We start from the raw sequence: 22,234 nt of genomic DNA, 5'->3' as shown, positions 1-22,234 counted from the left end.
GTATATGTATTTGCTTTGCACATACAAAGCAAAACATTAAAAAAAAAAAAAAAAAAAAAAAAAAAAAAAAAAAAAAAAAAAAAAATGACCTTTCAAACAGATATTAGCAAGATTTTAAATGAGCTTATCTGTCATCTTATTAAACTAATTTTTGAATATTCTCTCATTCCTTGGGAGAGTCTCTGCCTACAGACATCTTTTTCTTTCCAAGGTAATTAACTGACTGCTTCCTTGTCCTGTTTGGTCACTCAGTTGAAATTGTGGCTTCTGGTCAGAGTTGTGCCCGTGGGGTATTAGATAGAATCAGAAGGTAAAAGGGATCAGAATGTGTTCACTGATCATGAGATTAATCCTAGAATTTGCAGAACTCTTTTTTAAAAGATTGGGGGCACTTTCTCTGTCACAGGCACTATGGTGGTTGTTAAGGAAGCAACAGTGCACAAGACCCAGTCTCTGTTCCTCCTGGAGCTCACATTGTTGCCTGAGTGAGGAGGGCGCAGTGTGGGAAATGCTGTGATGTGGTGGCACCTGAGAGACCCCGCAGGAGGGATATGTAATCTCTAACTGGAGAGGGTTGTGGTTTTGGCAGGGAAGTGAGGAGATGTCTGGACTGACTTTTGAATGACCAGTAGGAGAAAGGTAGGCACAGGGAATTAGGTAGTGAAATAGTTTTTGAGGAACAAGGTTCAATGTGCTCCGAAGCCTAGAATAACAAGTGCAAGAATTTGATACAGTGAGGTTTGACTGGAGCATGTGTGAGGAAATTATGGCAAGAGATGAGTCTGGGCACACAAGAACTGGCTTGTACTTTATCCCTGAAATAATTCAAATTTTATCCTAAAGAAAGGGAGGTGTCATGGATGTTGTGTCAACAGTCATCTGATTGGACTTGCAGAACATTTTGGTATTCAAATGGAAAGATATATGGGACTTGAGAGGTGAGCACAGTTGGATGCAGGAAGACTGGTAAGGAGGCTGTCGTGGGGAACAAATTGGGAGAGCCTCAACTGTAGAGACTGAAAAAAGGAGAGGTTCAAAAGGTGTTAGGGTTGGGGGAATACCAACAGAACATAAAGTCAGTGGAGAGGGGGAAGGGAAGAGTCAAGGATGATTCCCAAATTTCCAAATCAGACAACTGGGTGGGTAGTCATTCTGTTTTAGAATATAAGGACCTGGTTTCAAAGGAGATGGAGGTGAGTTCACTATTGGACATGTTGAGTCTAATATATCTGGACCATGGGACATCTGAGGAGAGTTATCTGGTAGGCAGTTAAATATGTGGTTCTAGAACTTCAGACCTATATTTGAACTGGATTTATTTATTTATGAATCATCAGAAGATGGAATATAGTTGAAGCTAAGGGAGAGGAGGTGAAACTGAAATTTGAGAGGTGGCCAGAGGGTGAAGAACCCACAAAGGAAATCAAGAAAGAATGACCTGAGAAGTAGAAGAGAAACGATGGAGAGCCGTACCCTGGAAACCAAGGAGCAGGAGAACTTCCAACAGGAGAAAGGTCAATAGCGTCAGGGGTCACATAAGATGAGGTTCTATTAGAAATTGCAACAAAGAGGTCACTGGCAACCTTGGCAAGTATAGTTTGAGTCAGAGACAGAGATAAAGGCCAGATTATTGAAACATGAATAATGGAGAAGAAATGAAGACAGAGTGTAGAAGCACTCTTTGGATGTTGGCTATGAAGGACAGATAGAAATAAGTTGATAGTTGGGAGAGGCAAGGCGAGGGAAGCGTTGTTATTCTTTGAAGTGTTTGTGTGTTAAGGCTAACAGCTCAAAGAGAGGTGTGGGTGGAACCAGGTTCATATGCTCTCTTGAGGGCGGAGAAATTGGGATTCCGAACACAGGTGAGAAGAGCAATCTTAGAAGAAGAGGGGATACTTCTTCCACCGAAATAGAATGAAAAGAGGTATTTGTGGGGTGGGACAGGATATTGAGGAATTGTCACTTGCTCTATTCAACTCCTGTGGGGTTGAGGGTGAGATAATTTGCTAATGGTAAAAGAAGAGAGATGAGGTAGCAGTCTTGAGGCAATTGGTGAAGACTTTTGTGGATTGAGGGAAAAAACTCATAATAGATATGAAAGGGGTGCTGGGCAGTTGCTATCGACTACATGTTTATGCCTCCCTTCTCCCAGTTCATAGGTTGAAATCCTAACGCCCAAGGTGTTGGTAGTGGGAGGTGGGGCCTTTGGGATGCGATTGGGCGAGGAGGGTGGAGCCCCCATGATGGGATTAGTGTCCTTATAGAAGAAGAGGAGGAATCAGAGCCTCATCTCTCTACCACTCGAGGATATGGCAGGAAGGTCGCCTTCTGCAAACCAGGAACTGGGCCCTCCCCAGACCCTGACTCTACTGCTGTGTTGGTCTTGGACTTCTCAGCCTCCAAAATTCAGAGAAATAAATCTTTGTTGTTTAAGCCACCCAGTGCTTGATATTTTTTTTATAGCAGCTCGAGCTGACTAAAACAGCAGTGTTGAGAGACAAGTAGAGGCCCAAGGTTATGAGGCTGCATTGCATGATTTTGATATGTATATTTATTATTTGATTACCTACTCTCGTGTAGGGTGGAGAAGGTTTTTAGAGTCCACCAGGATGTGGGCGAAGTAAGCACAGGAAAGGTAGATGTATTAGGTAAAATTGGAGGCATTTAGGGCCTAGAGAGCTCAGTGGGTCCAGAATGTAAGTGAATATGAATAATTGAGAGATAAATTTAGAGAGATTAGTAGTGGAAGTCACGTTCTTGGGTAGGGAGACTGGTTTGTCTAACCCTTTGCTGCAACCGTTGTCCACTTTGACTTTTCTTTGGGAAAAAAAAATACAGTAACAATAATTTATAGCTAATCACTTGTAACAACTTCCCATTAGGCTTTTAATTTACTTTGATTTCTAGATCATTTTAATGATGTGTTTTCATCTTAAGCTTCAGATCTTAAAAAAAGTATTTCTGTTGGTGATAAATTACTTGGTAAGAAAATGGGAGTATAAAAATTATTTAATGGAATCATTTTCAAAAGGAAAGTTACAGTTTGTAATGAATATATGTAGAGATTCTTCAGGCAAATTCATGCAGATGCATAAGTCCTCAAGAATGACCACCAGAAAATGATACATTGTGATGGAGATACTGTCATTGGAAATGGAAATATACAAAGGGAAGACATTTAAATTGGTGGGTCGCATCGAAACTGTGATTCATTCTCCTTGTGCATAGGTACTAAGTTATCTGAGTTAGCAGCATTTGTAATGACTCTAAATTTAGAAAAATAAAATAAAATGAAGAGGAGGGAAAGTGCTGGCATGGCGATTTACAGTGACACAGAGCTAATGCTGAGATGTGAACGTGTGACCTTGTGATTATACTTTTGGATATATGTCCTGGTTTGCTAATTCCAGTCACCAAGTTTGGTACACTTGTTAATGCTTTTTTCTTTTACTTAATTTAAAACATCAACAAAGTGCCTTTCTTTTGGATCCATCATCCCAATTTATTATGCTCAGGAATGTCCAGACTTTTCTGTCCTGAGGCTTTTTTGAGGATGATGTCCATTGTAGAGACAATCCAAAGGCTGGCAAAATAGCCCCTGGAAAGAGAGAAACAGAATGGAACAGAGTGTTCTCTGAACTCAACCAAGCCCAGAGATTGTAGTGCTGCCCCCCACTGAGCTACGGTAGTATACCATAAAGAATATCATTGCCATATTAAGACTTAATTTTTGAAGTTCAGGTGACCTATCCATCACTGTCAATTAATTTGTACTAAGAGCTCAAGGTGGTTGGTGTGGTAGTGCTGGTATGTTGTGGAGGTTATCTGCAGAGCGAATACAATAATTCATTTGGATTCATACTTCACCTAATTTTGAAAATCCATCCCTTACTTTTCTTGTTGGAAAATTGGAATGAGTTTCCAAGTAATGGATTTGTTGAGGAATTCAGTTTCCTCTTTGCATTTGACCCAACAGTGTATTGGTTGTCAGCACTTGGTGTTCTTCCATCTCTTCCTTCCAGAAGGGTCTCTTTATGGTGGTAGGAGATGACCACTTTGAGCCCCTGGGAGGGAAAGAAACAATCTCTGAAGCAACTCCTGCTGAACTTCTTATACTGATGATTTGTGATAATTCAATGTGTGACTCCCCTCAACCCCAGTAAGGGATTAGTCTGGAGGTGGCACTCAGTCCAAGCAACAGTAGGAGAATCAGATTGGGCCAGGCTGCTCTTATGCTAGCATATCCCCATCAGATGGCATTGTACCAGAGTCTGAAAGAAGGGAACTTTTCTCTCTAATACCAGCCCTTTGTTTTTCTCTCTGTATTTTTCTTCATTAGAATGTTAACTAACCTAGCTCTGAAAGTGAGTCAAGGGTACTTCTTAAGCCCAGGTTATATGAGGTTGATGAGTATGCTAAATGTGACCTCAGTATCAATAGCTATAGATGATTCTAGTACAGTGCTTAATAATATGGAGTAGAATAATTGGTGGCTTAGAGATGAGAGTGGGATTGGGAGTGGGTTGAAGGGTTAGCTGAGATTTCACATCTCAGTAAACCTCACCATAAATCGGTAAATAATATGAACACTTATCACTGACCCATAAAATACAGACAGAGGCTCTCCTTGAGTTGGAAGGAGCCATTTTGGAAATTCAAACCAGATGCTTATTCTATCTACTGTATAAATATTTCCGCCAAGTGGTAGGTATATAAGTAACAGGCATATCAGTGTTTAGATTACTCTCTTTTCATATGAAACAAGAGCATTCTTAGAAATGAGACTAACAGCAATGGGCACTGTTGCGCCACCTTGTGAAAGTAGATCACGCAAGGTAAATAAGTGCTGTACTGGATGTAAGGTCAGTACCATAGAACAAGATGATAGTTTAGGGAATGATGCTCTTCTTCATATATCTAAGGAAGTACATGTAGTAGCTTTTTCATCCACCAGATATGATATCTAACTATGGTAGTCTTAGCTCAGTCGTCTCATTCATTTGCCTAATAGAACGACTTTGGAATTTTTAGAAAATGTAGATACTAGAACCTTTACTGAGCTTGAGTTCCTGGAGTGTAAATGGATGTTTCAAAAGGTCCACAGGTGATTCAGATTTTCTGCCATTGTCGAGAGCCATTACCTTAGGTGCCAATGTCTTAAGACTTTCCAAAAAGAGATTAGAGACATGAACATCACAGTCTTTGTTATTTAGATGTGGATGGACATTCCTCACTCAGAGACAGTAGGTTAAATATACTTATGAAAAAATATAGTGTTATATATATTCACATTCTTGTTCATTGGCAAAAAAAAAAAAAAAAAAAAAGAAAGAAAATTAAGGCAGCGGTGGATTTCTACTTTTAGCATATCAAATTAACAGATTAAAAAAATTAGACCCTTAGGTCCCTCTTTGTCATATTGTTGGTAATAAAGCTGAGAGCTGGTACTTCACTTTGAGCTAATAGGTATGTAAATTGGCAGAATTTTTCTGTACGGCTTTTGGCAGTGTGATCGAGAGGCTTAAAAGCATTCATAGACTTTGACCCAAGAATATATGGGAATTTAGCCCGAGAAAATAATCTGAATTGCAGACTAATAGAATTCCAGCATTATTTATATGAGCAAAACAATGGGAACTGCATAGTACATCTATATGGTGCAATAGTTTGTAATAAATTATGCTTATGATGAGTTTTTAGTAATGTGGGGAACACTTATGTTGTTATTGCTAAGAGAATGCAAACGTTTACATATAGTAGATTCTAGATGTAAAGCAAAATGCCTACAAAGGTAGAAAAAGACCAAAGTATTAACAGTAATCATATTTTAGTAGTAAGACTACAAATTTTAATTCTTGCCTTTGTACTCTTTTGAATTTTCCAAGTTTTCTACAATACCACTTTTTAAAGAACATGTTTTACTTTTATAATCAGCAAAAAAAAGATACACTCATGGGAAATGCTTTAAAGGCAAATATTTTGTGGAAGAATTGGCTGTGGAAGATCTCATAAATTGGGGAATCGATCTGTGAAGGGAAGAGATTTGAGAAAAATTTCAATACATCAGAAAAATGCTTAAGTTATTTTCAAGCATAAGAAGAAACAGAAAGCTGGATCATAAGCATGTGTTCTGAGGAAAGTGTAATGAGTGGCTGAAATACAAAATATGAGAAGTATGTTGTAGAGATGGCAGGAGGCAAGTTGATGGAGGATGGATATAATGAAAAATATATTTCATTCTCTTCTTTTATGGCTTCAGAGTTGTGCGATGTTAGGAAACTTTCCTAACCCTTTGAATCTTCATGATTTGTTTATGTTCGTCGAGTATATGTTTAAATGAAGTAAACACAACCATCAAAGACTGAATGTGAAAGGAAGTGGATGACTCTGTTGGTTCAGAAATGACTTTCTTCTTCTAGGCCTTTTGTTCTTCTCCCCAAACTTTCAGAAGTTGATAGGCTTGGTTGGGGATAGGATGATTCCCAAAGTTGCTGTGTTGGTTAACATGTTAGTATTCTAGAAGATATCTCTTTCAAAAGTGAGCCTGTATTAGTTGAGGCCCACAGGCAGTCTATCTGACATTGTCTTTTTTAGTCAAGACTTCGATGGAAAGCTCTAAAGGTACCTGGTTGAGAAAAGCTCATAATTTCTCATTAAGTTAGGTAAATCTGATCATTTACTAACAATAGCCCTTTTCCAAAAACCTACTAAGAGCCATAACAATGTATTTATGAATTTCCCTTTGGTTTTTGGAGTGGACTATTTGTGTTTGTTAGTATCTCTTTTGTTGCATGTCAACATTTCCAAAGCATGTTAAAACAATTGCTCCATGTTCAAGCAATTCGTAGGTTTAAATGGCTGGTTAGAGGAGCCCAAGAAATGCAGGGAGCATTATGATTCGATAGAGCTTCTGGATCGACTAGTTATTACTTTACTATCTTGTGGTATTGTACATTTATTTAAAGCTTATTTGATATTGAAAGAATAACTTAAAGGAACTGTTAGAAATAATTTTTTTAAAATTAATGTTTTTGAAAATTGTGATACTATTGCCCTTCTTAGTTTAAAAGAGAATGGATTTCTGAGGTACACAAGACCAGAGGGTCAGGTAGTATTTATAGCTTACTCTCCCATGCAAAGGTCAGAAATCCAGTGACTATAGGGGTGCTGTGAGATACGTGGCTGTGAAAGATTTATTTGCGTCTTGCTATTTTAAGTTTTTCAATCTATCTTAAAAATTTGAGAGTTCATTTTCTGTTATGAAGAAAAATGCATTACTAAACAACTTGCAAAGCCCTGTGGGGGGTGCGTGTATACCTTTTTATACCTTTTTTCATACTTTTGGACTTATGAGACATACCAACAAATATAAGAGATCCTTGATTTTTTTTACAGTCTCCTCTATTTTCTATTAGTACCAATGTACATTATTTTTATTATTTGGCTGCGAATTTATACTGTTTTCTATGTAGATGATTGTTATTTTCCTTGAATATTTGATGCAAGAATCACTTCTGAGAACTGGCATTTAGATAAGTAATTCAGTTTGTTTCCATTTGCGCCTCTTGGGGAAAGGCTTTGGACTTAGTGCTCCAACTAATTTTCCATCCAATACTGCAAAGGAAATGACCAAACAGACTGAGAACTTATATAAAAAATCCAAATCTTCATGAGGAATTACTTATGGACTTGCCTAAAAGGTGGCAGATATTTTTGTCTTTGTAATGCTCTACTTAAGCTCAAAAACTCAATAGAGTTGAAGATTTTTCTTTGAATTCATTTGGGTTTTGAAAAAACTGTGTAAAATTGGTAATTTATCTGTGTATGTGTTTTTAGCTCACAAACATTTTGTTTTGGCCCCTAGTCTTTGGTTTCAGAAAGTAAGCAGGCTAACATGTGCATAGCACTGTTCTGTTTTTAATGGGGATGATGGGTTTAGGTGGAGATTTGCCATCACTGACCACCATCTTGGGTTTGTCAGCATTTCATGAAAGGAGAATTAGAAGAAACAATATAACCTAGTGAGGTCTTTTTTTCTAAGTCCAGTTCTTACCTTCTATATGTGTTTTTCTGGTTGTCTTTATTCCTATTCTAATGACCTCAATATTTTTACTTTTGCAGCTGGTATTAGGTTGAGCTGCTGCAACAAGAGACCCCTAAATAAAGTTGCCTAAATAAGATGGAAATGCCTTTCTCTTTCATCTAACAATGCAGAAGCTTCTTTATTCTATTAACTTTTCATCCTTAAGGTGAGGTCTTCATCTGTATGCTGGAAGTTGTTTCATCAGCACCACATCCAAAGGAATGGGAAGAGAGTATATATGGTAGGCAGTCAGTATCTTTTTTTTTGAAACTGAGTCTCACTCTGTCGCCCAGGCTGGAGTGCAGTGGTGCAATCTCAGCTCACTGCAAGCTCTGCTTCCTGGGTTCAGGCCATTATCCTGCCTCAGCCTCCTGAATAGCTGGGACTACAGGCGCTCGCCACTATGCCTAGCTAATTTTTTTGTATTTTTAGTAGAGACAGGGTTTCACTGTGTTAGCCAGGACGGTCTTGATCTCCTGACCTCGTGATCCGCCCGCCTCGGCCTCCCAAAGTGCTGGGATTACTGGTGTGAGCCACTGCGCCTGGCCAGCAGTCAGTATCTTTTTAAGGGTGTAATGTGTAAGTTGGACACGTGACTTCAGCTCCTATTGTATTGGCAAGAACACAGTCATATCCAGTTGCAAGGGAGGCTGTGAGGTACAGTTTCTAGTTGAAGAACCTTGTTGAATTTTAGCCTTGCTAAAATTGAAGGTGGAATGGCGTAATGCTAAATGGGAGAAATGGAGAAAGAATACTGGAGCTTTTAGTCATCTCTGTCACCTAGAATAATAGAGAGGTCAAAGTTCAGCAGTGTGCACCCAAACCTCCTTTTTCTCCATACCTGATACCATGTTGCAGAAACTGAAAGCTTGCAACCTGAGGGCTAACACTAATCCATTGCTTGAGATAATTCTATCCATGTCTAGCAGTACTTTAAAAGCTTTAGATCTCCTTGCAGGAGGGATCTAGAATGAGTGTCGCTACTCTAAGCTCAGAATTTTAGAGTCAGCTAGATTTTTCTACTCCCTTGTTTTGGTTCTAGCATGCCTGGTGCCTGGTGCTTGAGACATGGGGTTCTTTCAGTGAATGCTCTGCTGTGAAGATTATCTATATTATACCAGCTTAGCTGGCTTTTTGCAATGTAGTTATTAAACTTCAACTGTTTTTAAGTTGTAATAGGCACTGCATCAGAGAGGGGTATATCAACAAGATGAATAAAACATAGTTCCTGCCTTTAAGGGATACATGCTCTGGCACACTTTTTCAAAGGTAAATGTTTCTCCAAAACTATGTTCTGAGGAAAATACCCCAGGACCTTATTGCTACCATCTATCCATTATCTACCAATATTCCCTCTTCCCATAGATTCCACCCAAGAAGAGCCCCTACCACCGACAGGAGTTCGGCTCAGACCTGAATTCCTGACATCAGTTTCCATTTTGTATTTGTTTTCTAAATCTGCAGTGGCTCTGAAATTGACCTCACAGATTCCTTGGCTCATTGACTCTAAGGCCTCAAATATCTACTAGACTAGGCTGCATGCATTCTGATGGAGGCAAGGATATCAAGGCTCACAGTGTGAGTTTTCTTTTCATGTTTGCTGTTCAGTTCCTGTAACCAATATTTGTTGAGGCTCTTCTATGGAATGAAGCATGTGGGGTGTGAAGCTGAGTAAGACGTGGTTCTTGCTCTTGAGCTGTTCATCTTGTAATGAAAGAATTACACTATTATGTGATTCGCCCACTGGTAGAGGTATGGGAGATAGAGTGTTATGGAAGTATAGAAGAAGGACTGAGGGGGTTGGAGAAGTTAGTGACATTTACATTTGACCTTAAAGAAGGAATGAGTTCACCAAATAAAAGTAGTCAGGGGTAGGGGACAGAGTGAAGGTGGCCTTCCTGACACAGGGGACATCTTGTGCAAAGGGTGATGCGTGAAATATCATGGGGTCTTGTCCTCAACACTAAAACACCAAGAACCAAAACCAAAATCTCCATCAGCGCATTATAAATGATATTTCCCTTGAAATAAAGACTGTTAAAACAACTCTATGTGACACCTAGATTATTTAGTTTGTAAGAATCTGAATCTGAACAGGACCATTGTGTCCCAATCAGGGCATGAAGACAGTTTGGTAAGGACTCTCTAGGGATGCTCATGTTCTAGGTTTTCTTAGCTCTAAAAAATACCCACATTTCACTTTGTGAGCTCTTTTGCCAGTCACTGCACTGCTTTGTCAACCAAAGTGCAAAGGTAGCCAAGGAGCTCAGGGCCATCATTAATTATTCAGGTATTTGTGGAAAGCCTATGTGCTAGGCAGTGGGGATATAATGGTGTGTAAAAAGGTATCCTGGTCTCTCTTCCCACAGAACTCACATTTAAAAGACAGCTATTAATTCACCAGTTGCACTAATGCAAGCTAATGCGGGTGGATTGAGAGGAGGTGTGGGGTTCTAGGCAAAGGGCTCAGAAGCAATAAAGCCCAGTGGTGGGAAGGGGTGTGATGTGTCCAAGAAGCTTGGAGAGAGTGAAGGGGAAAGGCATGCAAAATCAGGGTTTTGAGAAGAGAAGTGTTGGGCCCACACTACACACTAGACCTTTTTAAGGATTTGGGTTTTTCAGTGGGAAACCACTGAAAGATTTTGAATTGGAGCTGACTGATTTTTGTTTAGAGGAAATATTAGGTGCTAAACAAGCATTTATGGATGCTTATTATTAATCATGTTATCAAATCAAATAGAAAAACTCCTGGGAGGCAAAAACGTAAATTGTTACCTAAAAGCAGTGACAAAATAGAAAATAAAGTTTTACTAATTTTACGTTAAACAGTTTTGTTTACTCTTTATAGCAAATCTGGCATCATGGAACTGAAGGAGTCCCACCTTTTAGGGAGGTGGTTTGCGCAAGAGTGAGTAGTAAGTTGGTGGCTGATTCATTTCTGCCCTGCTCCATGAGTGACACTGTTCCTTTCCTTCCCCCTTTCCTGCCTCCCACTCCTGCTGAAGCTTTGCAGATAAGGAATCAAATTACTCTCTGGCTCTCATCAAAGCTTCTCAAAATGTGAGAGCTTTGATTGCAACCATCTCCTTAGTTCAATTTCTGTCTTCAGGATCTTCAGTGTTGCTGCCACGCCATCCCTGTCTGTCCCCAGGGAGATGCCATCATGTCTCGTTGATCTTCACATTCCAGTGTCTCCAGTAGCACAGACCAGTCAACAATTCAAAGCTGTAATTGGTAGATTAGCACTAATAATAATATCAGCTAAACAATATATAGGCAATGGGAAGGTGACCAGCTGAACTAGTCTCCTAGATTCATTTTGGAGAATAGTGGAAAGTAAAGTTGTGTAGCATTCATGAAAATTGTGGCTTTATGGAATGTTTTTTTTTCTAAGAGATTGGCTCTTTTTTTTTTTTTTTTGTAAACTGAAATTTTAGAAAGTGAGAGCTTTCTGAGTAATATATCAATCACAGAGAGGGATCTGTCTTTTTCTGGCAAGTTGAATAGGCCATGGGAATTTTTTCTACCTTACCTACACTTGCTGTCTTATGAGTTATGAAGTATTATTTTTCCTGAAGCCATCAAGAATGGCAGGGAGGAGGGGAGCTAGTCCATATATTCACTCTTCCTCTGCGCGTCTCTAGAGTTTTCTGTCTCTGCCTCTTTATCCCTGTCTCTGCTTGTTTCTGCTGTTCTTCCTCTTCTCTTGCCTCTTTGGCATGAACCAGCAGTAGCATTTGTTACAGGATTTTCATGAGTACGGTCTTCTGGGCAGTGGTTTGTGACAGGGTGGGGCATCCAGGAGTGGCTGGTGGGGATGATGGAGCAAGAGGCCAGGCAATTGAGGAGGCCAGTGGGAGAGCACTGGGTACACCCAGGTACAGAGGAAAGACGCAGCGTTCAGTGGGGTGGCTGAGGGTGGGGGTGCTGTCAGGAGGTGGAGGAGGTCTGGACAAGCATGACAGCCTTGGCACGAGGAGCAGTCAGCCTGGCCAGATAGAGCAGGTAGGCAGCCGGCAGGAGCTGGCATGAATGTAGGAGGGCAGCAGGAGGCTGGAGGCTGGGCTCAGCTCTGGCGGCTGAGACCTGAGACTCAGGTGGGATTGAGAGGACCAGGCCGGCATCAGGGGCAAAAGTTAGCAATCCTACCCCAGAGGCAAGGGCACCAGAACTTCAGGCCAGAACCCAGGCAGAGAGTGATGAGAACGACCATAGTAACCCAGTGCTTGCTTGTGGAGGACTGTTGGTACCAGGTACCCATCCGAACATTTTATTAGACCAAGGCTTTTAATCTGCACAATCTTCTTGATAGAATCCTCATTTTGTAAGTGAGGAAATGGAGGCACAGGAAGGTAGAGTAGCTTGCCGAGTGTTACCCTGCTGGGAAGTGGCACAGCTGGGATATGCAGGCAGTCTGGCTCCAGGGTCCCTGCTCATAACCACCTTGCTTCATGGTATTCCTGTTACATATCACAGGGAGGACCACTCACACGGGGTGCATGGGGCCTTTGGAGCTGGGCAATGTGGGCTGCCCTGATTCCGTACTACTTCCCTTAAAAAATTTAAAAGGCGGATTCTTCCACACTGCCTCCTGTGTATCTTTCATATCTTAACTCGTTAATTTCAAAACTATTATCTCCGTGGTATTCGTGGGGCCTGGAGAGACTCTGGACATGCCTCCCTAGGTGGTAAGGTCTGAGTTCAGCCTCAGAGAACTACAGCAGAGGACTAATAGAAGTGGAATCTATTGTCTGTAGTTTTTTGTTTGTTTGTTTGTTTTGTTTTCATTCCCTTGTCTGCCCTGTTGCTACCACCTATCTGATGGGCTCCAGGGAGGAAACAGGAGTATGATACTCATTCTTGCAGTTGGCCACACAGATTTCTAGAGGCAAATGAGTGGAGTAATATTACTTACAGAAGACGAGAAAATTCATCTAGCACACAGTAGTCACTTAGTAAAATTTAAACAAAAACAGAGAACAAAATAATTCCCAAGACTGAATTGGCAAACAGAGACCTTGGACTTGTGTTCTAGCCCATGGAGACGAGAAGAGAACTAGCCTTGGCTGAGTCCCAACATTATTCCTTTGTCTCTTCTCTGAGCTCTTGCAGTTCTGCTATAGAACACATAACTACACTGGCTTTGAACAGTTAAATTCCCAAGAAATTTAGGTGGAAAATTAGAATCAGAATTGCCTTTTGCTTCTAAATTTGCACCAGTTTGTCTTGATCATGGCTATCTAAATCTCATAGCTAATCTTCTCACTTTTGGCTTTTCTCTCCTTCTCTCTGTCCAAACAAGTGGAAAACAGAAATACCTATCCTTTGTACTCTACTGTCATTTTCATGGGTTCGCTCTACGACAAAGCCCAGCACTGGGTAAGGAAGAGGGACTTAATATCCCTAAGTGTAAAGCCCATGAAAACGAACTGAAAGTAATGTTTCCTTGTAATACAAAACAGAGCTGTCCTAATTTGTTGAGGGCCATGCCATTTCCTCCACTGAATTAAGCTCAGTTGAGGCATTTGTCAAATTGCAAGGATACCTTCCCCATCATGAATCATGTGACATTTATAAACAGAGTCATAGAGACGATGCTTTTTCATAGGGTTTTTTTGAGTTCGAACTGTTGATCATAATGAGAGATAAGTGGAAAAGAGTTGAGTCAGAAGTACATTCAGCAGGGCATCCTCAGAATCAGAGGCAGCCCCCTTGAGGCTATGCAGTTTTGGAGGCAACTCAGTAATGAGAGGTAGGTGGGTTCCTGGGAAGCACCAGCACAAGATAAGCCCCAAGGTTTTCAAACTTGTTCTCACTGTAACTGCAGGTGGGAGAAGTAGGCCAGAAATGGGGTGGTTTCTCTTTCATCTTCTTGACCATCATTCAAATGGAGAACTGTTAAAGTCAAAACCAAGAAGGTACCAGTGTCTTGGTTGCTTTTCACCACCTGCTGCAGTGAAGTGTGAAATTTGGCCCTAGGAACTTGAACCTGCTGGAATCCATAGACCCTTTTACTAAAAGCCAGGGACTGGAGGTGATCTGAAACAGGCCCAGGAAGCTCCCAGGGACCTCTCACTACTTCTCAGCCTGGTCTCAGTTTAGAGAATCTTGGGACAGAGATAGTCAGTTCTAAGATCTTTCTAGAGTTCTGAGCTCACTTTTCTGGAACTCCTTAGAGTTCCTCTGGGGAGGTTCAGAGCTGAGTGTCTCACTGGGGTTCCTCTGGAACTCTGGGATCAGCCCAAATATTGGGTTGAAACCCTTAGGTGACTCATAGGTGTGGTGCTGATTCTGTGTAGATACAGACCCTAGGGGAAGACTCCCCCACCTGTGATCTGATTTTTAGTTATCAGCTGTGGGTGAACAAAATGACTTCTGATGGGATAATTTGTTTGAATGGAAGGCGTGGGAAAAATAGGAATTTCCCCAACACAGTGACTTCTCTCTATTTCACCAAATTCCTCTTGGGAACACGCCTACTGCCCCTCATCTTGAAAACTCTATCAAGGAGGAAGTAGGGGAAGGAACACTCCAGTATAGAACATATGGCTTTGAATAAAACAATTCAACCTTTGTAGGCACTAGAAGGACCAGATAAGGAGACTCCTGTTGTTCTCCCACCTCTTACAGTTTATGATTCGGAGTCCAGCACGTTTCTGACTTCCTGGGAAGCAGGCAGAGCCACGCTGCCCCTGCTTCACATCTATTCTTAGTTAGAGGAGTTGGGTGCAGGAGGAACCACAGCCTGCTATGCGTGATCCAGTGCCTCCCTGCTGACATCCCGTCCTGGTCAGACTCGCTGACTGCATGCATTAGGGTACCGTAAAGTGCGCCCCTTCTCTTTAAAACTTCCTTTAGGCCCTCACACTGGCTATAGGGAGTGCTCCACGGCAGCCATCCACAGAAGAGCTGAGCTATGTACAGTTTATCCAGTTGGGAACAGTTTCTCTCATCTTGATGAATTGTGAAAGTGGGCTGCCTCTGTCTTCTCCCCTTAATTTAGATGTCCATTTAACATAATCAGAGAATACCTATACTTGGAATTGAAGTGGTAAAGTCGGGAAATGATCTAGAGAATTTCAGAGAAAAAAAGACCGTCTTGTCTCAGTTTTCCGTTGATTCTGGTTGAAATACCGTATGGCTGTAGTTAGAGAGTTAATAATTAAAATAAGAGTCTAACACGTGAATTTGAGCACAGCAGCCCTTTGATCCGGTCCTCTTGGTGTATAGGGGAGGGAACCGAGGTTCCACTTGGCCAGGGACTTGCTCCAACGTGCATCCTTGTCGACAGGTAGGGCCAGCACTGGGTTTCTCTCTATGGAATCCCGTTGACTGCACTCATCCCCTGCTGCTGTCCTCCCTCCATGGGGGCACAGCCTCAGAGGTGACAATCTGTTCAAACCCTACCATTTTGGGATTGTGAAGGACAGCAGCATCATCTTGCTGTCATTTATATCTGAAAGTGGACTAGGTATTGATGCCACTCCCAAGATGTGCAACTCTGATTGAAAGACATGAACGGGTCAGCACAGACCTGGGAGAACTATGCTCTGCTCAGCTGTTGTAGCCCTTGTGTTGTTTATTATTTTGACTCAGGTTTGTTCCTTTAAGAATTACGCTTTTCAGAGATACTGGCTGGAAGGACAGGCCTCCTTTCCTAGGTCCAGGGCCAGCCAGTTACTCCTGTGCTGAGCTCCCATGAACAGCAGCCAATGCCTTCCAGCTGACAAAGCAGCTTCTCAATGGTAAGTGTTTATGTTGCACTTTAGATTTGCAGAGTTCTTTCCCTAAGTTATTTCTTACCTCATTTTGGCGGGTGAAGATACCAGAGCCCATTGAGGTGGTGACTGACTGGTCCAGAGTCATCTGACCAATTAGTGGCAAAGCTGATACAGGGGACTCAGAGCCTCTGAGTTTCTGGGTCATTACTTACCCAGTCAGTCATGCAGCTGCTCTAAAATATGTTCTGTGCCCCTCACCAGCTCCTTTGTCCCCCTGACTTTAGCTGGCTTCTTTTAGAGTGGGCCATAAAGCTCTCCTGTGTCAAAGCTGCAGCTTTTTTTTTTTTTATTGGTTGACCAGAAAGTTCTGAGTACCTAGAGAAACTCCATCCCAGGCTGCTGCAATGTGGGACCTGTCCTAAGTCAACTTGAGTTGTGGTGTGGCCACAGCAGGCGGAGGGAGTCTGACGTTTCTATTTAGGTTTTGGGGGAAAGACCAATGCCATTTCAGGATTATTAAAGATTTATGCATGGGAAGGGGATGAAGAATTTACATGAAAACATTGGCTGTTGCTTAAAGTTGATTTAAAAAATTCAACTAAAGAGCATTAAACATTTTGCATCTAAAAGTTGAGAGGTTTTTGGCTTCCTTTTCGAACTTCACCAGTTGGGACACAGAGCTCTTTTCTTGCCAGTGAGGCAGAGACTTCATCGAGAATATTGAAAACTTTTACTATAGAAATTCCCACAAGAAATCTTACCATCTGTTTATTCTAGTCATTTTTTTCTTCACCTTGGGTTTAAAGATTTTTTTTTATGACTCATTGCCCTTTTGACTGAAACGCATCTGTTACGTACAGATGTTGGATGAGATTAGTATCTGTTTACCTGTCTTTACATGATATTCTCTGAAAATAAAATCTTTCCTTTGCTCCCCTCTCCAATTGTGAATTTAATTAAGAAGATGAGCAGTTGTGTTTGGAGTATTCAATAGTCTGCCTTTCCAAACATTCCACGCAGCCTTTTGGATATTGATAAGTGTTTATTGTAGAACTAACAATACAGGCGAAACAGGAAGCAGCTCTTTGCTGGGTAGGATGCTCCGAGGCGCCCTCCACTCTCCGAGGGAACGCTCTTCAGCTGACTGAAGCAGGGAAGCCGAGCCAATCAGAGGCCGCTTTCCTAGCTCAGTCACCAGTCTGTGGTTGAGGAAGGGTTTTGCTTTTTGTGCTCTGTATTGGGAAGGCAGATAAAATGCCAGGTCTGGACTGCCTCTGGGGATAACCTCACCCTGTGGGATGTGAATGAATAGCATCTTGCCTGGTAAATCCACAGGAATTGATAAGGCAGGCGCAGTTCTCCCAAACAGGCCTTTTCTCTTTAAGCTCTAGCTGTGGTTTCTGCAGCAATTTTGTTTTTGCCTTGAAAGAGGTGCTCTGGATTATCAGACCTCCATGTATGACAATTTGTACCTGCATGGAATTGAAGACTCGGAGGCTGTAAGTATTTTCATAGATAGCTAATTCCCTCTCCCCTCCTCTTCCTCCTCCCACTATCCCCTTCACCACCCCCCCCCCCTTCTTATTTCTTAGGCAACGCAGGGAACATGGAGCAGAAAGCTAACATCATTCTGGGGCTTGCTGGCTGCTGTGTAAATGTTCTCTGTGTAGTTTGTAGGTAACTGAAATTATTTATTGTCAAGCAAAAAAGAAATTAGGGTGATGGCAAAGCATCTTAAGAGTGTAGGCTCTTTGAATTTATACATTACCGGGTCCACATTTGATCTCACCAGGGGTAACTGCTCCTTGTAGACTGGTTTAAACTATGCAGAAAGTGCCTATGTTTTCCAATAGCAGGGTTCATAGAAAAGCCTCATTCATTATATAATATACATTGTTCGTTGAGCTAGCATGAATGGAAGTTCCTAAGCTGTAGCTGTATTATTATGTGCTTTCTGGCCAAACAAGCAGTGCAGATCTACTGCTTCTTTGTTAAGGAAATCAGATGCAAGGGTTGTGGCCATACAGCACCCCAGTGCAGAGGCAGTGGTCAGTGTTCCTGTACTCTACCTTGGAAGAGCGAAGTAGACTCACATGTGTTTTGGGTTAGAGAACTGGACTCCTTCTCCCCCCTAGGTCAGGTTCATGCAATCTGTTAAAATCAGGATGAAATAATTTCCTGAAATCCCTAAAATCATACCACAGACTGCTAGCTTTTGAATATAGGGTAAAGCTGATAATTGAGTCTTTCTTTTGACTCTTGCTGGTGGTAGTTCCTATGTTTTTCATCAATACACAGAAACCTCGTGAGGTAGAATGGTTGAGGGTGGTTAATGGGAAGTGCTGTGAGGAGTCTGAATTTTATGGGAGTGCAGTGCCATACATGTTGCTACATTTGAAATAGGAGTGTGTTATATAAGATTCTCTGGCTAAACCACCAAATAAACAGGTTATAACAAAAGAAAAAAAAAAGCCCTGTGGTGTACGTCAATGCAGACGAATATGTCTAATGATGTGCTATCCATGAAAGATAGGAATCCTCAGTTCTGTTAAGGCATTCCGTTTTTCCTTCCTGTCTGTGTGTTTGCTCTAACTCTAACTCTGTTTCTGCAAAGTCTCTCTGCATGTTGCCCAACGTGCTCATAAATGATCAGACTGTCAGTGTATTGCAAGGGACCGTAGTCTAAAACATTGGCAGCTGAAATCAAGAAGGTCCACACTTGCCGGTGGGGTGGGGGATTGGTAAAGGCAATTATAGGAGTTCAGTAAGCCGGCTTCCCGGGCTGGGTTCTTCAGAAGGCCTGATCACTACTTCTACCCTTCTCTGCTCACTCAGTTATGAAACCTGTGATGCCTTGTGAATGATAAGTTTTATTTTCGGCCATTGATGTTAAACTTGAGCAGGCAGTGTGTTGCACCGAAGTGGACTGGAGTCATTTTAGAAATGCCTGTAGAAACTGGCTGCTGTGAAGAGTTGGCTAGGAACTAATATATCCAGCTCCTTGTTCTCCAGAACTGTATAAATTTCAGATGCACTGGTTCAGAGGGGGAGCCATTATAAGTATGAAAACATTTTATTTTATTGCTATTTTTTGCCTTTGGGTCCAGTCTCACAGGACAGCTGAGTTTTTCTGTAGGATGGGAAATGAAGAGTGCAGTGACTTGACTCGGTGGCGGTAGTTGATGGCGGGTAGTGCTAGGTACTGCAGTGCTGTACTCCTGGTGACTCAGTGGTGACCAGCAGGCTGAGATCCTCCGGGCTGTGCACATCCGTGGAGGTGAGGAAGGTGGGAAACGTGAGGAGTGGAGATGGGCATCTGGCAAATCCTCAGTTGAGAGTATAGGAGGCTTTCAGGGGGGCGGGATTGAAACCGTGTCACATAAATCAGAGGGGAAGACAGAGATGTTCGGAGGGGTGAACTGACTCTGAATGCTCATTTGAGTTTATTTGTTTTTATAAGGAAGAATAATGTGATGTGTTACCCAAGATGGTGTGAACAGAGCTTCAAGCCAATGGAGAAGACTAGGCCTAAATAGCTGACCTGGTGAAGTGACACATAAAGCCACACCTGGAGTGCCACCTCCTCAGCAGTCTTTCTCAGTGCCAATGCATTTATGGCTGTAAGTGTGGGGGGTTGTCCAGATGGAAGCAGAGCTCTCGGAACAGGTCTGGTGGATAGGCGTGGAAAGGCTTTTCTCAGATGGCCAGCTGCAGTCCGAGAATATACAGGCACTAAAAGCTGAGTACGGCACTTCGGTTGGGGGTGGGGGTTGGGGAACCATCCGCATATGTCCTGCCACTCTGTGCTGTTGAAAATGTCTTTGTGGGGTGTGTGGGGGTTCACCTGTGATAAGCGATTATTTTCAATGTTTTCACACAGTAAGCTTGTAATAAGATCATCTTGCCTAGGGGCTATTTTATTCCGAATAAGAATAACACATTATTATACACTGTTAGCACCTCACATCCCCACAGTGGGAGAGAGATTTTGGTACTGTGATGCAAGGCCTTTCTTAAGAGTTTGGTCCAAAAGTAGATATTATGCTCCCAGTGCCCTAGATTTTAGTTTGTAACCTCCGTGTTTCACATACTCTCTATATGAAGAGAGAGGAAAAAGAAACATGCCGAAACACACTCGAGTCTGGCATTTTAGATTCTTGAGTCCTGTGGAGCCTTTTTGGGCAAGTCCATTAACTTCTGCTTCGGTGTCCAGGAGGATAGTTAAGAATCTGGATTACAAGGAAGTGCAAAAGATCATTCATTCGGTGCCTCACAGCAGGGCCCTGCTTCCGAATAGGAGATTTCACACAGAGCATCACCTTACTTCTTGTGTTACCTTGACATGGATGATGGAGTGTGTGCTTCCAGGTGAGCCCGTACCTAGCCCAGGCTGGTTCCAGTGGGTCGTGCACATCGACTCTTCCTACATTGGCTGCTATATAAGAGCTGCCTCTTCTACCTTCACTGTCCCCCACCGTGTCTTAATAAAAGTCCTGGCGGCCAAGAGTTTTTTCATGGACTGAGCCCCCCATGTACACTAAACTATGTGTTTTCATCTGATTTGCAGTAGATTTCATTAGACCTGCTCTTTAATGTGTACACATATTTCATAAATGGATTCATTGTGTATTTTGATGTTAGTGGAATTATTCTGGGAATAGATTTATTTTTCATTCATCAGGTTTATTACACAAACCGAGGGATGTTCTTATGGGGATCCATGGAAGCAGCAGAGAAAGTTACCAAAAACCTACTATCCAGAAATAGTCACTGTTAATATATTGCTGCACACCCTTTCAGATGATCAATCCACATATATGTAAATAGGTCAGTCTCAACCTGCTACTGTGTGTTGCATCCTATTCTGTTAAATGCTGTTCTCACTTGAGAAAAATGTTGAGCATACTAGGACTAGAACTGGCCTGCACAGGAGACGCTTTGCAAAATTGAAAGCTCCTAGATGGACCTTCTGGAATTGTGAGCAGCTTGAAATATAGATTCTTAGGGTATATTGTAAAGTGATGCCGGGGTTAGTTGCACATAGAATTAATAGTTCATTTCTCTGACACAATTGCTTCCATTTCCAAATGCTTAAATTCTAAAGCATTTAGAAGGAGAGACCTGATCTTTTCCTGTGAAAAAGATGATCAGATCATCATTCAGGGCAATTTCCAGAGAGGAAAATGTAGTCTTTAAGTGTTTTCAATAATAGAAAGGAATCATAATATATTGATTCATACTGTTAGAAATTTAATGTATGTAAAAGTTACAGCAAAGGTAAATTTTACAAACAATATGTATGTATAACAATATGTGAGTGTATATATAAAAGCACATGTTTAAATTTACATGTACCTACACATTATAAGGATAGCTTTGTGTTAGTTATTTGAACTATTTATTTTCTATAAGCTGTGGAACTATGTATGTTTGTCTCAATGTCTGTGCACCTCTGCATGCATACGTACTGTTCATCCTCGTACCTTCACCTACATTCATATACAGATATGTTCCATGCATCGCTAATTGATGGTTAATGCTAAGTGGGAGATTTCTACTGTGGAGCTTTTGGAGAAGGAAAATTAGCTGCTTTTGATATGAACAAAGATACCCAAGAGAGCTGAAAGACAACGCAGCCACAAGAGAATAAAGGATAGCTCCTTTCAAAGTACAGTAAAGTTATTTTAAATATGAAGATATGTCCTTGTGCTTGCTAGGGAGGTGGATAAACTTCAGACAGAAGGATTTATATGTTTAGGGGCATTGGGAAGACACTTTAGGGATTTAAGGATTAGATTTCTTTTGGAAACAAGAAGGCCAGAGGTCTGTATGGTTTGGTGGAGCAGAGCATCCCTTCTGGGGTCAAAAAGTCTTTCTGGTCTATTTATAGAGAATGAGGACTGATTTGTAAGATAATCCAAGGACTGGATGTTGGCATCTCTGACCAGAGAAGAAAACCAAATGTTGCTCCTGGTTTGTGTAAGGAATTTGACTCAGAAAATCAACTTGTTTTACTCAGCTGAGCTATGTTGGTGTTTGGCTAGGATGTGTTAAGTAAGTGATGAACAGGGCTTTCTCTTCAATCAGCAGTGATGGTTTTCTAAAATATAGATTGAAATTATTTCTAGATATAACTGGCATGGAGCCAAAGAGAGAAATTCCTTGAATCGATCAGATCCCATGAATTTGCTGTTCCAGCTTGTCAATCTTGCTGCTTTCTTGTTAATTTTCTGTTTTTGAGTCACAGAGGCAAGAATTTGGATCAATCCTCGCCAGGTACTTCCGTGTCTCCTTTTCTGCTGCTGTTATTATTATTATTAGATTATGATGAGTCAATCCAGGATTTTAGAATAAGGTCCTGTGACTCCCTTTGTATATACTCAATGAACATTCCATTATTCTGTGGTGCAAGACATTCTGTATGAGGGTC

At 41.5% G+C, this 22,234-nt stretch overlaps 1 protein-coding gene across 8 annotated transcripts in view; it reads left to right on the top strand.

Annotated features, from left to right (window-relative positions):
* Positions 1 to 22,234, top strand: part of CACNB4 (calcium voltage-gated channel auxiliary subunit beta 4) — a 266,723-nt gene that overhangs the window by 108,880 nt on the left and 135,609 nt on the right. For 2 of the 8 annotated variants that reach the window (XM_025404347.1, XM_025404343.1), the window contains exons 1-2: positions 16,886 to 17,303; positions 19,265 to 19,424. The exons of 3 other annotated variants lie outside the window; for them this stretch is intronic. Coding sequence is in view for 3 of the 5 variants with exons in the window: in XM_025404343.1 (XP_025260128.1) it covers positions 19,419 to 19,424 (6 nt within the window). In the remaining 2 variants the exon portion in view is untranslated. Of the gene's footprint in view, positions 1 to 16,885; positions 17,304 to 18,914; positions 19,082 to 19,264; positions 19,425 to 20,485; positions 20,632 to 22,234 lie in introns of those variants that run through there. 3 more of the 8 variants (XM_025404346.1, XM_025404342.1, XM_025404341.1) reach the window with 3 other exon arrangements.

The sequence above is a fragment of the Theropithecus gelada genome, chromosome 12 (assembly GCF_003255815.1).
Source record: "Theropithecus gelada isolate Dixy chromosome 12, Tgel_1.0, whole genome shotgun sequence".
Taxonomy (NCBI): domain Eukaryota; kingdom Metazoa; phylum Chordata; class Mammalia; order Primates; family Cercopithecidae; genus Theropithecus; species Theropithecus gelada.
This window is presented reverse-complemented; position numbering and strand designations above follow the sequence as displayed.